The sequence below is a fragment of the Panulirus ornatus genome, chromosome 4 (genome assembly GCF_036320965.1).
Source record: "Panulirus ornatus isolate Po-2019 chromosome 4, ASM3632096v1, whole genome shotgun sequence".
Classification (NCBI taxonomy): Eukaryota; Metazoa; Arthropoda; class Malacostraca; order Decapoda; family Palinuridae; genus Panulirus; species Panulirus ornatus.
In genome coordinates, this window is record NC_092227.1 from 62205836 (window position 1) to 62223698 (window position 17863).

At 38.7% G+C, this 17863-nt stretch overlaps 1 protein-coding gene across 2 annotated transcripts in view; it reads right to left on the bottom strand.

The window, feature by feature from the left end:
* Positions 1 to 17066, bottom strand: part of NC2beta (negative cofactor 2beta) — a 42523-nt gene extending 25457 nt beyond the window's left edge. For both annotated transcript variants that reach the window (XM_071695475.1, XM_071695482.1), the window contains exons 1-3: positions 16958 to 17066; positions 9380 to 9604; positions 8783 to 8946 (exon numbers count right to left, since the gene is read on the bottom strand). In XM_071695475.1, coding sequence (XP_071551576.1) covers positions 8783 to 8946; positions 9380 to 9602 — 387 coding nt within the window. In that variant the 5' untranslated portion in view covers positions 9603 to 9604; positions 16958 to 17066. The remainder of the gene's footprint in view (positions 1 to 8782; positions 8947 to 9379; positions 9605 to 16957) is intronic.
* Between the last annotated feature and the right edge of the window lie 797 nt (positions 17067 to 17863).

The window sequence follows — 17863 nt, forward strand, 5'->3', positions numbered from 1 at the left end:
AATGCACATCCAATTCTTCTTTACTGTTCACCACAACCAATTACCTAATTTCATTTACAACTTGAAATTCTATAACTTTTATTCATTGTTACTTTAACATCCTCATCCTACATACTAGCTAACTCTTACTCTGATTCAGAACTGTATCATTTTATTTAACAACCAACTTTTACTCTACTGCAGCTGTACATCAAAATAACATTATCTTATATCACAACACTGTATCCATAAGGATACTTATCAGTGTGGTATTATACAACCTTGATGCACTTCCACATCTATATCTCACTAACAGCTCATACTACTACTTACTAAGTTCTTAGTTATCAACAGTAATCAGAAGCCTTGTATACAATTCAGTGAGTCAAAACTTCCCTTGTGCTATTCAAGTCATCATATTTTTTTGTACTTGTTCGCTATATCCCCTGTTCATGAGGTAGCACCAGGAACAAATGAAGAAAAGGTCTTATTTGCTCAAATATATTCTCTAGCTTTCATGTGTAATGCACTGAAACCAAAGCCCCCAGTGAACAACCAGGCCCCACAAACCTTTCCTTGGTTTCCTCCAGCTGCTTCATATGCCTTGAAGATCCAGTCCACTGACAGCATATCACCATATTGTTCCAGTTCACTTTATCCCATGCATGCCTTTCACATTCCTGCATGGTCAGGCTCTAACCACTTAAAATTATATTCACTCCATCCTTCCATCTCCAATTTCATCTCCCTCATCTCCTTGTTCCATCTTTTTCAACTTCTCTTCGCTATTTCTATCCATATGCCCAGACCATTTCAGCACACTTCTTCAGCTCACTCGACCACACTATTCTTATGATCATACCTCTCTCTTACCTTATCATTACTTATGCCATCAATCCTCCTCACAACACATAATGTCTTCTAACATTTTATCTCTTCCATACTTTCTCATCTATAGCCCATGCCTTGCATCCAAATAACATTGTTGGGACTCCTGCACTTTCAAACTTACCCTATTTGCCCCTCTATATAGTGACCTCTCTTTTCACACATTCCTCTATGCTTCCAGAACCTTTGAACCTTCACTTACCCAGTGACTGCTTCCATGGTTTCCTTTCACCGTCATGTGCACTCCCTGCTATCTAAACATTTCACTTCCTGCAGGGTTTCTCCATTCAAACTCATACCAAAATTAACCTGTCTTTTGCACTGATAAGCCTTATATACCTTAATTATATTCATATGTACTTTAAACTTTCTCCTTTCACACACACTCACAATCATACACCAACTTCAGCACTTTCTCACTTGTATATACCAAGAGCATCATGACTGCAGGAAAAGTAAATGACTCATTTCCCAGGTCCCCTAACCCCCTATAGACTGCATATCTACCCCTCTCTCCAAGATCCTTACCTCCCTCATCAACCCACCCATAAACAAATTAAACCACCACGGTGACATCACTACACCCCTACAGCAGACACACTTTCACCTTGAATGACTTGCCCTCCTCTCTACCTTCTGAAACACATGCCTGACTCTCTTAATAAAAACTCCACACTGCTACTAATAGTCTTCCTTCTACACCATATGTTCATCACACCCTCCACAAAGCATATCCATCAACCCTCTCGTGTGCTTTCTCCAAATCCATAAATGCCACATACAAATCCTTCCATTTCACAGAGTTTTTCTCACTCACATTCTTCAAAGACAACACCTGATCCATACATCCTTTACCACATATTTCCTCCCCAGTCTGATGCTCTGTGCATAACACCCCCATCTTAATCACCACTCTGCCATACAACTTACCAGGTACACTTAACAACCTTATATCTATGTAATTTGAACACTCACCTTTGTCTCCCTTGCTTTATAAAATGGCACTATACAAGCATTCTGCCAATCCTCAGGCACCTAACCATGAGCCATACATATACTGAAAATCTTAACACACAAATCAACACCACATTCACCCCGCCTTCTTAAAAAATTCAACTGGAATGCATTTCACCCTTGCTGCCTTAATGCATTTCATCTTACGTAAAGCTTTCACTATCTCTCAATTACTGTGACTCTCTCACTTCACGACTCCCTAACCCAAACACCCTAAAGCCACTGTTGTAGCATACACTTTATTCTACCTACCTAAGTGCGCTTCAGTCACACTCTTATAATGTATGTACCTTCCTAAATATACTGAGAAGCCTTAATCCTATGTAATTCTTAAAATCAAGCTTACTTCATTTCCCTTTATATAGTGGAACATATACTTCCTTCACTCAGTCACACATCACTTTCCTAATCTGTACTGTAATGCCACACTTTATAAACCCATTAAAAAAAAAAACCACCTCAATTCTTAACCATTTCACACATTCCTCCAACTATACTTTTTTTGCTTTTCTATTGTGCTGCTTTGTCATTATGATGCAGTTCCTGATGTTTTATCCTATTATGCCAATACACATCTCTAATACTATCATCCCCTATAACATTTATTTAACTATTCTGCCCACCCATTACAACCTTAGACCTTTGTCACAAGCATTCTCCAACACACTTGCTCTTCAAAATTTTCTCCTTCCAAAATACCCATTACTTTCCCTCAAATTTTCATCAACCTTTCTCCCAAGTTTCTCAATGGCCTTCATTTCACACAAAAACCTTTTGACATTTTCTTTTTGGAATCTGTTTTCTGGAAGATTCAGTTTCCTTCCAAACTGTCTTTTTGCTATCAATAACCTCTTTAAATCCTCATTCCACCAGACACAAACATATTATAAGATTAAAAAGCTAAATATCTCAATGCTTCAGATGCATGCCTTCCCTTTAACAAAATTTTAATGAATTAAAGATTGCAGACTACATGTTTCAAACCACTTGGCTTGGAAGGACAAAGCAGCATCATAGTTCAGACTCTGATTCTTCAACTGGCTTCATGCAACCAGTACAGTCATTTTCTGCTTGAGAAGAATTCTCAAATATTTCTCAGCTGGATGTTTCTTCATGTTGATTTGTGCAGTTAGAGAAAACTTCTGAGTAATGCATATGGCTTGTAAGCAATTCACAAAATGGTTAGACAAGTCCATAGGTACTCTTGTTAATTCTGGGCATGCTTCTTATTCTTGTTTGTTTATGCTATGCTGATGCAGCATCTACTGTTGAGGGCTGCAGTGTAAATAGGATTTGACTATGTTGTGACGCATGGAAACAGCTGAGTCAACTGTTTTCGTTTAGCTGAAAAGCTTGAGAAAATAAATATATTACCCAATTCTATAGACATTAACTGAAGTAGACAACTATTAAGTACTACAATGCTACTGATATGAGAGTTCATACTGCATGACACTGAGGAACCAAAAATGCTCAAGGTTACTCCACAAGTGAAAAGTCACCTTTGACAATGCTGCATCATTGGCAGAACAGTCTCATCAAAGAGCTTCTCTCCAAAAAAGTCCATCATTTCCCTGACACTGGAAGTAGCACAGCCTTGAGCTGCAGGAGCCTCTGGAAAGGAGGTTCATGGCAACACCAAGACCCTCTCTTAGAAAGGGGTCCTAGGAAATTATAAATACTGTAAACAATAATTAAATGCCTTTTATCTATATGCTGATAGTAGGTCCCTTTCCACATCCAGGCCCTGAAGAACTTTCCATGGTTTACCCCAGACGCTTCACATGCCCTGGTTCAATCCATTGACAGCACGTCGACCCCAGTATACCACATTGTTCCAATTTACTCTATTCCTTGCGCGCCTTTCACCCTCCTGCATGTTCAGGCCCCGATCACTCAAAATCTTTTTCACTCCATCTTTCCACCTCCAATTTGGTCTCCCACTTCTCCTCATTCCCTCCACCTCTGATACATATATCCTCTTGGTCAATCTTTCCTCACTCATTCTCTCCATGTGACTAAACTATTTCAAAACACCCTCTTCTGCTCTCTCAACCACACTCATTTTATTACCACACATCTCTTACCCTATTATTACTTACTCGATCAAACCACCTCACACCACATATTGTCCTCAAACATCTCATTTCCAGCACATCCACTCTCCTCCGCACAACTCCATCTATAGCCCACGCCTCGCAACCATATAACATTGTTGGAACCACTATTCCTTCAAACATACCCATTTTTGCTTTCCGAGATAATGTATTTCCAATCACCAATCCTTTTTCCGCACACAAATCTACAAGCTCTTCACCACTTCCATTTACAACGCTGAACACCCCATGTACACCAATTATTCTCTCAACTGCCACATTACTCAACTTTAATAATAAAGATAATTGTTTGCAAATTGATAACATTGAGCTGCTCAGCATCCCTCTAAATCCATAGCTTTATTTTTTTTCAATCTTTAGGGTTAAGTATTATAATGCATAAAAATACACATTTAATGATAACATCATGTTTTTTGACGACTAATCATGAGTTGGCAACACAGTGCAGCTTGGTACCCCTCTTAAATTTAGCAGTTTAATTTTTTCATGCTATTTACAATGTATTCATCAATGTGAGTATATGAATCAAGAAATCTGTTACTTCTGAGGAAGTTTATGCCATCCTATGGATATTACCCAAAGATACTTCATTTTCTTTTTTCTTCTTTCCTCCCACTCCCTGCTATCAGATGTTATTTCAAAGAAATCATAATGCTAGATATGAAAATTTATGGTTTTGCCTTGATAGAATAGTAAAAAGAACCTTTGACTACCTTCATATTTTGCTGGAAAAGGCATTTCAAGAATACAGCTGGAAATTCATTATACAGCCAAAAGGCTAATACACTCTGAGTCCCCAACTTATGAATGCATTGCATTCCTGGACCCTGTTCATTTGCTGAATTGTATGCAAGCAGAAAAATATAAGTGAATGATGATAATTTACATGAAGTAAATACATGACTGTATAAATGTATTGTATTCTGATGTAAATATAGTTAATGATACATCATACTTAGCAAAATTTAATAAAAAAATATGCTTCATAAATATGAGTACTTGAATGAATGTTGGACTGGGAATCAAACAGTGTTTCTTGGAACTCATTTATAAGTATGGTTGTTTGTAAGTCAGGGACTCCTAGTATGGTAGAAATCAACATCTTATTTCAGTGCAAACATGCAAGAAAAAAATAAAATTTCTAAAATTTCTGAACGAATGGGGCCTTTGTTGTCTTTTCCTAGCGCTACCTCGCACACATGAGGGGGAGGGTGTTGTTATTCCATGTGTGGCGGGGTGGCGATGGGAATAAATAAAGGCAGACAGTATGAATTATGTACATGGGTATATATGTATATGTCTGTGTGTATATATATATATGTATACATTGAGATGTATAGGTATGTATATGTGCTGTGTGTGGACGTGTCTGTATATACATGTGTATGTGGGTGGGTTGGGCCTTTCTTTCGTCTGTTTCCTTGCGCTACCTCGCTAACGCGGGAGACAGCGACAAAGCAAAATAAATAAATAAAAATTCTAAACCTTTTCTTTTTTAAACATATGTTGTGTGTCATAAATGAACATGTCATTTTCTCAGTGATATGGAGTCTACCATATTTATAGGTAACAAAAATATTAATCTGTTGAAAATATATTTATTTATTATATTTTATTATACTTTGTCGCTGTCTCCCGCGTTTGCGAGGTAGCGCAAGGAAACAGACGAAAGAAATGGCCCAACCCCCCCCCCCCCCCTACACATGTATATACATACGTCCACACACGCAAATATACATACCTACACAGCTTTCCATGGTTTACCCCAGACGCTTCACATGCCTTGCTTCAATCCACTGACAGCACGTCAACCCCGGTATACCACATCGCTCCAATTTACTCTATTCCTTGCCCTCCTTTCACCCTCCTGCATGTTCAGGCCCCGATCACACAAAATCTTTTTCACTCCATCTTTCCACCTCCAATTTGGTCTCCCTCTTCTCCTTGTTCCCTCCACCTCCGACACATATATCCTCTTGGTCAATCTTTTCTCACTCATCCTCTCCATGTGCCCAAACCACTTCAAAACACCCTCTTCTGCTCTCTCAACCACGCTCTTTTTATTTCCACACATCTCTCTTACCCTTACGTTACTCACTCGATCAAACCACCTCACACCACACATTGTCCTCAAACATCTCATTTCCAGCACATCCATCCTCCGGTGCACAACTCTATCCATAGCCCACGCCTCGCAACCATACAACATTGTTGGAACCACTATTCCTTCAAACATACCCATTTTTGCTTTCCGAGATAATGTTCTCGACTTCCACACATTCTTCAAGGCCCCCAGGATTTTCGCCCCCTCCCCCACCCTATGATCCACTTCTGCTTCCATGGTTCCATCTGCTGCCAGATCCACTCCCAGATATCTAAAACACTTCACTTCCTCCAGTTTTTCTCCATTCAAACTCACCTCCCAATTGACTTGACCCTCAACCCTACTGTACCTAATAACCTTGCTCTTATTCACATTTACTCTTAACTTTCTTCTTCCACACACTTTTCCAAACTCAGTCACCAGCTTCTGCAGTTTCTCACATGAATCAGCCACCAGCGCTGTATCATCAGCGAACAACAACTGACTCACTTCCCAAGCTCTCTCATCCCCAACAGACTTCATACTTGCCCCTCTTTCCAATGAAAATATGTAAACAGCTAATCCCATGAATGAGGATGGATGGGAGGATACACCAATAATTGGCTCACCCTCTTTCCTTCCCCCTCATTCATTCCACCACCACAGGCCCTTACAACTGGCTTCTTCAATTGGCTATTATTGTGTAAGTCTCTTCATATTCAGCATTTACACAATAACCTATAATTATCACCGTTCATCACAAAAATGATGGAATCAACTTACTGAAGTCAAATTAGTGGAAGATTCACCAAATCTAGTGAGAGGATTGGATTTCTTCAACATATTTTTGGATTTAACCTTAAGAAATTCAAGTGATTTCCAAAGTCATATTGCATATTACCCTCTCCACACTCCAACTAGAACTCATCATCACACTTGACTACCATGTCCACCTGTGTCTGCATATCTACTTCTATTAGTGAGTGCTCTTATCAACTCAATATTTTCATACTATCCATTTATATATCATATTTACATTTGTTAATGTTTGTGTGATTAGGAGCAGTGTAGAAATTTGACTTCTTATAAATGTCATGAACAAGAGATAAGAATGGGTCTGGAGGTGGGTGAGACAAGTTTCAGGAACATGTAAGTTATAGAGCCAAATTTCATATACTGTATATTATAGTTAAATACAATATTCAGTGTTTTATTTTTTGTTTATAGACTTAGATTAACACTGTAATGTACCTGAACTATACTGTTTGTTTCTTGACATTTTGCTCACCTTTCTGGGTGAAAATTATATTGAGAAATCTCTCAAAGCAACATAATCCCCCTTTTAATCCTTAAGTCAAGTGGGATTACCATCCGGAGATTCCAGTAAGTTGTGTTTTTCAGGAATACATCAACATTAGGCAGAAATCATGTGTAATGTAGATTCTATTATGTTTATGGTGAAAAATATAATACAGGTTGTGTTGTGCAAATACTGATCATAAACCTAAAGGACAAGATATACAGAGTGACAACCAATCACAAAAGTCACCTGTGAGGGGGGAATGGTGGAACATAGGATACAAGATGTTTTAAGCCACTGTAACCTGTAACCAGGGTTCTATCTCAGGCAGCACATCGAGAGATGCAGAACCAATCCCAGAGTTGATCTGAATGGCATGATATTATGTACACAGAGGTTTCCATCATAATAACTTGGTCCCAGCTATCTCATTTTACCTTTTCAACCTTGCTTTTTCTACAAACTTTTCTAACCTTAAAATAATGTTTAAGATGAATTATGAATAAAGTATTACATTATTTGTAATTCTAGTCATTGTAATAAGCCTGAATGCTAAAGATTCAATTACTTGAAGCCTTTCTGAAGAAGCATAGAATGCTCTAAAATGCTACCAAAATAACTAAAGATTTGCACTCTCCCTTTAAATTATATAAACCTCAAGAGAAGGTATTTATTAATTTTCGCTTGATTTCTAGTCAACTAAAAATTGCTCTTGTAAAATAAAGCTATGTTTCTTGAGGCCAACATTAATAGACTTCAAAGTACAGTGACAGGGTTTGCTGAGGTAGCTGGTAAGCTGGCCTCAGTTGCCTATATGAGTTGAGTACAACCAGAGGAGTAAAGGGTTGTAAGCTTTTCCACTAAAGGTGTTTTCTTTGGCCCTATTTGCAATTCTACCATACAGTCATCTCCAGATACCAAACCTTTGTCCTATAACTCCCATCATAGATTGCTTTTTGTCATTTCTTTTTTACATCTTACTACTTATTCTTACTTATTTTCTATCTTCTGCTTATTCTTACTTATTTTCTAATTTTACTTTCTTCTGCATATACTTACTAAAGAAACTGTTATTCTTTCCATGAAATGTCAGATTCTCTAAAGAGAAAATGATGCATGATTAGCATTTATTCTCATTCGCTTATAGAAATTGTGACTGCTTCACTTTAAATGCAAGTCAAGCCAATTCATTGAATTCTTACAAGTGAATTCTTTCAGCATACTGTGGAGTTTTTGCACAAATCATGGAAAACAGAACAACAAAAACCTAAATATTCTGAAAAAGCTTTCAAAGTTTCACCCCATCCAATGACTGAAAATTTGTAAAGTATAACAGAGATATTACCATATCTAGTTAAGTGAAAAAAGAGATATTTCATCTTTTCATTTCCCCATACACACCTTAGCAAAGAGCTCCTGTTGCTGCCTGAGGAGTTCTTCTTCAGGAATCCCAAGATTCTCCAGTCGTGTACTTTTTCTTCTCTTCTTGGCTGCCATGGCCTTACAGTCCTTCAACACAGCCTCTGCATCAGCTCGGTAGTCCCCAAAGCCAAGATTATCCAGGGCTGAGTTCAAACAATGAATAAGAAGTTAGAGACAATGCACTTGTTTTGCATGCTGTATATCGTGAACAAAAATATTTCACTAGACATCCTTACTAGCCAAAAGATATGTTTTGGCTGTATAAAACTGGAATACAGTTTAAAGTTGTCAACTGCATTTTGATGACAAAATATTGGAAGCTTCAGATATACTGCAAATATGAAGTCCTAAAACAAGAAGAAAAATTGAATATTTAGAAATATTTCTGAACAAAGAATTACATCATTTCATAGTCTTAAGATGTTGTGCAATGATGCAATGCTTTTTGTGCTTCAGGCATGATGCTCTCAGGACTAAAAGCAGTTTTTTTTCAACTGGATTAAATGGTTAATTGTACAACACATCAAGTGGTAGATCCACTAGGTTAAAACTGAGAAACGAAGATAATGCACTCACACATTAATATATGTTCTGCATTTATAGTTTTCTTCTGCTGTTGATTACATATTTCATTAGCTTCAGAGGAAAGGAGATGAATGAACTCAGTGCAGCAGTTAAGAATGAGTTCACGAGCCTCATTTGCAACTCGCACATTTGGAAGAAGTTCTTTTATCATCTTGTTCATAGCAGCCCGGGGGATGGTAAGTTCATCATCAGTTTGATCTGCTGCAACACTCATGGCTGGAATATGTACAAAGGAATTTTCTGAAGAAATAAATCTAAAAGAAAAATCTTTCACCAATAACATATAACAATAGCCTTCCTTTACCAGTTTCAGTATTGCATACTACAGGAAGTCTTGATTAACATCAAAAATGCATTCTAGGAAACTGTGACTTAAACCAAAATGATGTTAAGAAAAACGATTTTCCCACACATGCAATGTTATAATCTGGGTTTAGTTCTTCAACAATAGAGTGGAAACACATTTTGTAGACAAATGAGGCCAAAAAAGAAAAAATCTAAATCATTAAAAAATCATAACACAGTACAATGAAATAAATGTAAATATAAGGCTCCACAGTTGAACACTTTGTCCACCATCTTCAAATAAACTCTTCTTCCTCCATAAAGATTCACCAAACCTTAAGTTGTTCTACATTGCCTGGTAATAAGGACATCACATAAGTCTCTTGATTCTTGCTTTCATGCCATCATTTGAATTTCAGCAGATATATGGTGGTGGCATGTGATGCCTAAGGCTTCCCTATAAAACAAAGTGAGTAAGAAAGATGGTCAGCAGGCAATATTGGATTACATACTAATCAATAGGCACGCAAAAGAGACTCTTGGACATGACTGTGCTAAAAGGGGCAGCTGGTGGGATGTCGGATCATTACCTGATGGAGGTGAGGGTCAAGATTTGTAGAGGTTTTGGAAGAGGAGCAATTGTATGGGTAACATTGGAAAAAAGACTTTGTGTGAATATATATCAGGAAAGATTGAGTGCAGAATGGCAAAAGATGAGAGTAAATGAAGCTAAGGGAGTGAGTGAAGAATGGGAGGTATTAGGCAAGCAGAGCTGGCATGTGCATGCATAAAGTGGGCAGTGGAGAGAGTGTAGCAAGTAGTGGGATGACAAAGTAAAATTGCATGTGATAGAGAGAGGTGTATGCATGGTACTTACAAGGAAGCAGTGCATTGATGTACAAGACAGAGTGGCAGGAGGTCAAGAGGAAGGTGCTGGGACGGAAATAGAGGGCAAATGAGAGTTGGGGTGAGCATGTATGTAGAAGCAAACTTCACTGAGAATAAGATGGGAACATAGTGAAGGGGGCAAATGGGGAGGTGGTAACAGAGAAAGGAGATGGAATGAGTACTTTCCAGGATTGTTTAATGTTTGATGATAGGGTGGCAGATGAAGGATCCTTGTGTTGGGACATGCAAAGTGAGAATGTCATGACAAGTGGTTTTTTGAAGTGAGAAGGTGATGAAAACCTTGCTTAAGATGAAATGTGGCAAGTTGGCTGAAGTGCATGGCATTACTGTTGAATTTGTTAAAGAGGAAGTGACTAAGTTGTTAATTGATTAGTTAGGATTTTCACTGTATGTATGGATCATGGATTATGGCCTGAGGATTGGCATAATGTATTTATAGTGCCACTGAATAAAAAGCAAGGATGACAAAGGTGAGCACTCAAATTTCAAAGGTATAAGTTTAAGGAGGGAAGGAGACTTGTGTGAGGAAGTACCAGGAGAGACTGAGTACAGAATGGAAAAAGGTGAGAACAATGGAAGTAAGGGGAGTGGGGGAGGAATGGGATGTATTTAGGGAATCAGTGATGGATTGCGCAAAAGATGCTTGTGGCATGAGAAGAGTGGGAGGTGGGTTGATTAGAAAGGGTAGTGAGTGGTGGGATGAAGAAGTAAGAGTATTAGTGAAAGAGAAGAGAGAGGCATTTGGACGATTTTTGCAGGGAAAAAATGCAATTGAGTGGGAGACGTATAAAAGAAAGAGACAGGAGGTCAAGAGAAAGGTGCAAGAGGTGAAAAAAAGGGCAAATGAGAGTTGGGGTGAGAGAGTATCATTAAATTTTAGGGAGAATAAAAAGATGTTCTGGAAGGAGGTAAATAAAGTGCATAAGACAAGGGAGCAAATGGGAACTTCAGTGAAGGGCACAAATGGGGAGGTGATAACAAGTAGTGGTGATGTGAGAAGGAGATGGAGTGAGTATTTTGAAGGTTTGTTGAATGTGTTTGATGATAGAGTGGCAGATATAGGGTGTTTTGGTCGAGGTGGTGTGCAAAGTGCGAGGGTTAGGGAAAATGATTTGGTAAACAGAGAAGAGGTAGTAAAAGCTTTGCGGAAGATGAAAGCCGGCAAGGCAGCAGGTTTGGATGGTATTGCAGTGGAATTTATTAAAAAAAGGGGTGACTGTATTGTTGACTGGTTGGTAAGGTTATTTAATGTATGTATGACTCATGGTGAGGTGCCTGAGGATTGGCGGAATTCGTGCTTAGTGCCGTTGTACAAAGGCAAAGGGGATAAGAGTGAGTGCTCAAATTACAGAGGTATAAGTTTGTTGAGTATTCCTGGCAAATTATATGGGAGGGTATTGATTGAGAGGGTGAAGGCATGTACAGAGCATCAGATTGGGGAAGAGCAGTGTGGTTTCAGAAGTGGTAGAGGATGTGTGGATCAGGTGTTTGCTTTGAAAAATGTATGTGATAAATACTTAGAAAAGCAAATGGATTTGTATGTAGCATTTATGGATCTGGAGAAGGCATATGATAGAGTTGATAGAGATGCTCTGTGGAAGGTATTAAGAATATATGGTGTGGGAGGCAAGTTGTTAGAAGCAGTGAAAAGTTTTTATCGAGGATGTAAGGCATGTGTACGTGTAGGAAGAGAGGAAAGTGATTGGTTCTCAGTGAATGTAGGTTTGCGGCAGGGGTGTGTGATGTCTCCATGGTTGTTTAATTTGTTTATGGATGGGGTTGTTAGGGAGGTGAATGCAAGAGTTTTGGAAAGAGGGGCAAGTATGAAGTCTGTTGGGGATGAGAGAGCTTGGGAAGTGAGTCAGTTGTTGTTCGCTGATGATACAGCGCTGGTGGCTGATTCATGTGAGAAACTGCAGAAGCTGGTGACTGAGTTTGGTAAAGTGTGTGAAAGAAGAAAGTTAAGAGTAAATGTGAATAAGAGCAAGGTTATTAGGTACAGTAGGGTTGAGGGTCAAGTCAATTGGGAGGTGAGTTTGAATGGACAAAAACTGGAGGAAGTGAAGTGTTTTAGATATCTGGGAGTGGATCTGGCAGCGGATGGAACCATGGAAGCGGAAGTGGATCATAGGGTGGGGGAGGGGGCGAAAATTCTGGGAGCCTTGAAGAAGGTGTGGAAGTCGAGAACATTATCTCGGAAAGCAAAAATGGGTATGTTTGAAGGAATAGTGGTTCCAACAATGTTGTATGGTTGCGAGGCGTGGACTATGGATAGAGTTGTGCGCAGGAGGATGGATGTGCTGGAAATGAGATGTTTGAGGACAATGTGTGGTGTGAGGTGGTTTGATCGAGTAAGTAACGTAAGGGTAAGAGAGATGTGTGGAAATAAAAAGAGCGTGGTTGAGAGAGCAGAAGAGGGTGTTTTGAAATGGTTTGGTCACATGGAGAGAATGAGTGAGGAAAGATTGACCAAGAGGATATATGTGTCGGAGGTGGAGGGAACGAGGAGAAGAGGGAGACCAAATTGGAGGTGGAAAGATGGAGTGAAAAAGATTTTGTGTGATCGGGGCCTGAACATGCAGGAGGGTGAAAGGAGGGCAAGGAATAGAGTGAATTGGAGCGATGTGGTATACCGGGGTTGACGTGCTGTCAGTGGATTGAATCAAGGCATGTGAAGCGTCTAGTTAACCATGGAAAGCTGTGTAGGTATGTATATTTGCGTGTGTGTGGACGTATGTATATACATGTGTATGGGGTGGGTTGGGCCATTTCTTTCGTCTGTTTCCTTGCGCTACCTCGCAAACGTGGGAGACAGCGACAAAAAAAAAAAAAAAAAAAAAAGTTTAATTATACCTTATAAATTGTATGGAAGACTGGTGATTGAAAGGGTGGTGGCATGCACTGAGCACCAGATTGGGAAAAAACAATGTGGTTTCAGGGGTGAGAGAGAATGCATGGATCAGGTTTTTCGCTTTGAGGAATGTTCGTGAGAAACATTTTGATAAACCTAAGGATTCGTATGTGGCATTTATACGTCTGGATTCATGGTTGACAGAGATGTTCTGTGGAAGGTATTACAAATATAAGGTGTGGAAGGAAAACTATTAGAAGCTATCTATCTATATCTCTGATGCCTGTTCCCACCTGGAACTCCCCTAAGGGGTTGACCATGGCAACAGAGTCTCCATATCTAGTGAACTCCAGTGCCACTTCTTAGCCTTTAATTCACCTTTAACAGGCCACTGGCAGAAGGCAACTCTAGGGCAGTGTATGCAGAGGCTCCTACCAAAAATTCCTGCTGACTATGCCTTCCTAAATGCTTCTGCCTAATGTTCCTACCTACTACTTCTGCCTAATGATCCAGCCTAAATGTTTCTGCTCACAACTTCTGTCTATTGCTCCTATCATTCTGCCAAACAGCTGAGCAAGTGCATAGTGCTCACCACAGGAATTTCTAGAGTTACGAAAAATAAGCTGTGCGAGTTGTGTTGTTTTGTTATATATGATATGGAGAGGTTGTATGTTTGTGGATAGAGTGCCAACAGTCCACATGTGGGTGAGGCAGAAAGAGAAGACAGTTACCTGAGTCATAAGAGTGCAACTTGACAGCTACTAAAGGGCTGGCCAACTACGCAGCCATCATTAACCCTCCTGATACCTAAGCGGGCAGTACTGATAATATACCTCCTTGGTTGTTGGCTGCCTATTAGAAGCAGTGAAGAGTTTTAATCAAGAGAGCAAGGTGTGTATGTGAAAATAACTACAAAGGAGGATGATCAGTTTCAGATACAGATGGGTCTGTGGCAAGGAAGTGTGATGTCCCCAAGGATGTTTCCTTTGTTTATGGTTGAGGTCTTGGAGAGAGAGAGGCATGTAGGTGAGAGTGTGAAGGTTCTAGGAGCATTTAGTCATGTTTGGAAAGGTACAGTAATCCCAACGATGTTGTATGGATGCGAGGCATGGGCTTTATGCGAAATCATACAGAAAAGTTGTGTTGAAAATTACTTATATGAAGAATGTATGTCATGTGAGGGGAGGGTTGGGGGTTGATCAAGTAAGTAATGATAGGATAAGAAAAAGCAGCATCAATAAGAAGAGCATGGTTGAGAGAGCTGAAAAGGTGTGATGAAATAGTGTGGACACATGGTGAGAATGGGTAAGGAGAAAGGTTGACAAAGAAGATATGTTTCAGAAGTGAAGGGGGCAAGAAGGGGCAGACCAAACTGGGTACAGAAAAAGGAGTTAATAAAATTTTCAGTGCTCAAAGCCTAAACATGCATGAGGCTGAAAGGTGTGCATGGGCTAAAGTTATATAGGGCAATGTAGTTTATAGGGGTTGACATGCTGTAAATGGAATGAACCTGAGCATATGAAGCAGCTAAGGGAAATCTATGGAAAGGTCACTGGAGCCAAGATGTGGATAGGGAGCAGTGTTTCAGTGCATTATTCATGAGGGCTATAGAATGGATATGAACAAATGAGGCCTTTTCTTCATGTACCTGCCTCTACCTTACTATTGTGGGAAATGGCAAACAAGTATGAATTATTTTATTTTATGTATCTATTTGCAAACAACACTATAACAAATTACTATAAAATTTATCAAAACCGCAGTATGTAACAATAAGTGAGGCAAATGATGAAACAATAGCCACAGGTCCCCAGGCACCTAATATGCACAGTACAGTAAGGGGTTGAGTATCTTCATGTTTTCTTAATTTTTCATTGTGACAATAAGATGCCTGTGGAAGGTGAGCCATCACTTACACAGGAGCTCTTCAGTTAACCTTCATCCATGGCATGAGGAAGATGTTACAGAAGGCTGCTAAGTGTACATGACATCAAACTATTTGCACAGTAGTGATAAAAAATAATGCAATCCATATGAGAATTCAGTAATAAAAAAATACATATTTGATGATAAAACTAACAAAAATACTCCAGGGACTTCAAAACAATATTCAAGATAATCAAGGACTGGTTGTAATTCTTAAAACCACAATAGCAAAACATTTCTCAAAATGATGCTCGTCAAACTTCCTGAATACAGTTACAGTCAGGCACATTTATATTGCAATATAAGAATAAATGGGTGTTACTGGACTCTGCCTGCCTATGGTTATATTGTGAGTAAGAAACCTTTGGCGAGGGTGTATCATCTTTTGTTAACAAAAAGGTTAACAGTCTCATCAAGGAACTTCCTACTCCAAGAGTCCATCCTTTCCCTGCTACTGGAAGTAGCACAGCTCCTGGAGCCCCATAAGTGAAAGGAGTCATTATAATAATAATAATAACAAATTATTCTACTCCTGGAGAAATCAACAAAATGAACATACAGAAAAACAAAGATAAGAAGAAATGTCTCTAAATTTATTATATATAATGTTAATGGGGCAATATTGAATATCAAAACTTTTATTATCAGTATATGAACTACTAATTCAGCCATGTTAAAGCAACATCACTGTCGTACTTTGTTACACATTTCAGTGATTCATAATAACACATCTGATAATTAGGAGAAAACCGTTTTTTTGTTGGTTTTGTCATTTCATGATTATTAGTAGTAAAGAAACACAATACCAACTCAAGAAACCTAAAAGTGTCTTCTTAAGTGATCATTACAAGTGAAATAAAGTTCATCTAGTTATACTTAATCCAACAAAACATTTTTTTATGGATAAATTGCCATACCCTTACTGGAAAAAAATTGCACAATATTTCTGGGTTACTTTGACTTTCAATATTTAAAAATACGGTAAATCCCATCTATTAGTAATGTATCAGGTGAAATTTAAGGAAATCCATTAATGATTTTTACTCTACACAACCTCACATTTTCCATGATTTTCAAAGCCCTCAGCACTATTGCCATATTCAATACCATTCAGTAAAACGTAATACTTCCAAATGGTTTTGTGATGCAGACCATCACTGTCAGTATTCAGATTTGTTAGTGATGTGGAGCTGTTCTAAACAATTAACAATAATTTCATGGAAAATATAAGGTTCTGCACGTTTCACGTTGAAGCAGTTTCCCGTAGAACCCTCAGTTTCCTTGATAACGCCAGCCCCATCAGTCTTGTGTAAGTTCATGGAAAATGTAAGGTTCTGCACGTTTCACGTTGAAGCAGAGTCTCGTAGAACCCTGTTTCCTCAATAATAAAGCCAGCCCCTCAGTCTCGTGTAAACTCACACCGTAGAGTATTTCAGATAAACACGTCCAGGAGCGAAGTCCTTGATAAGCATATTTCTCCCCTTACCAATTCAGGGTGTAAACAAGTCAACAATAACATATACGAAAAATCTTTCAACTGCTTGTGAATATCAGGGAAAGTAGCAAATTGACCACAAATGACATCCTGTTGGACTTACTGTGTATTGATTTCCGTAGGAGTGATCGCGTCCACCAAGGCAGCCAGTCAGCTGAGCTAGTAAACAAACATTGTCAGGAAGGGAACCCGGGCATAATTTTTATTTCAATTAACTTTTTTCTTTTTTGGAAAAAAAATGTCTGTATTAGATGAGCAAGCATGTGAGACTATTAGCGAATATTCAATACCAGGTGATAAAAGTAGTTTCTTGACACTCATTTCAAGTTTCTTCATATTCATTAGATTATGCTCATTACCACACCAGAACTTGAGTGGAATGAGGTAAGAAGAAAAGACAACCCTTAACCCATCTGTCATGAAAGTTACAAAAGGCAAGATGATGATGCCGTTAGCATCGTTCAGTCTTTCGATACTAGAAGAGGGCATAACTAGAAGATAAGCTACACAAGTGTATGAGGAAAAAAGAAAAATAGAATCACGGCTGCGATTGGAATATATATATATATATATATATATATATATATATATATATATATATATATATATATATATATATATGTGTGTGTGTGTGTGTGTGTGTGTGTGTTTATAAAACAGGATCAAGAACCTGCATCACACGAATATGAAACTCCCCGTATACACAAAAAAGGAATAACACCCCTCATGTATGTTACATCTTTGTTCATATAATCAACTTGCTTCACGCCACGTATGTCCTAAACAGTTTCAATTATACCACATATATCCCCTCCCATTTAATGCATGTAAGGCCCAGAATTTACACCCATACGACACTGTTGTACTACTATTTCTTCAAATACACCCATCATTCCCTGACTTACTAACGTCCCTTGACGCACCCATTACCTTTGCCCCTTATCCTGTGCCTATCATCAGCCCTGTGTTGAATTCATTCATTGTCACGTTCGCTCCAACGCGCCTAAAT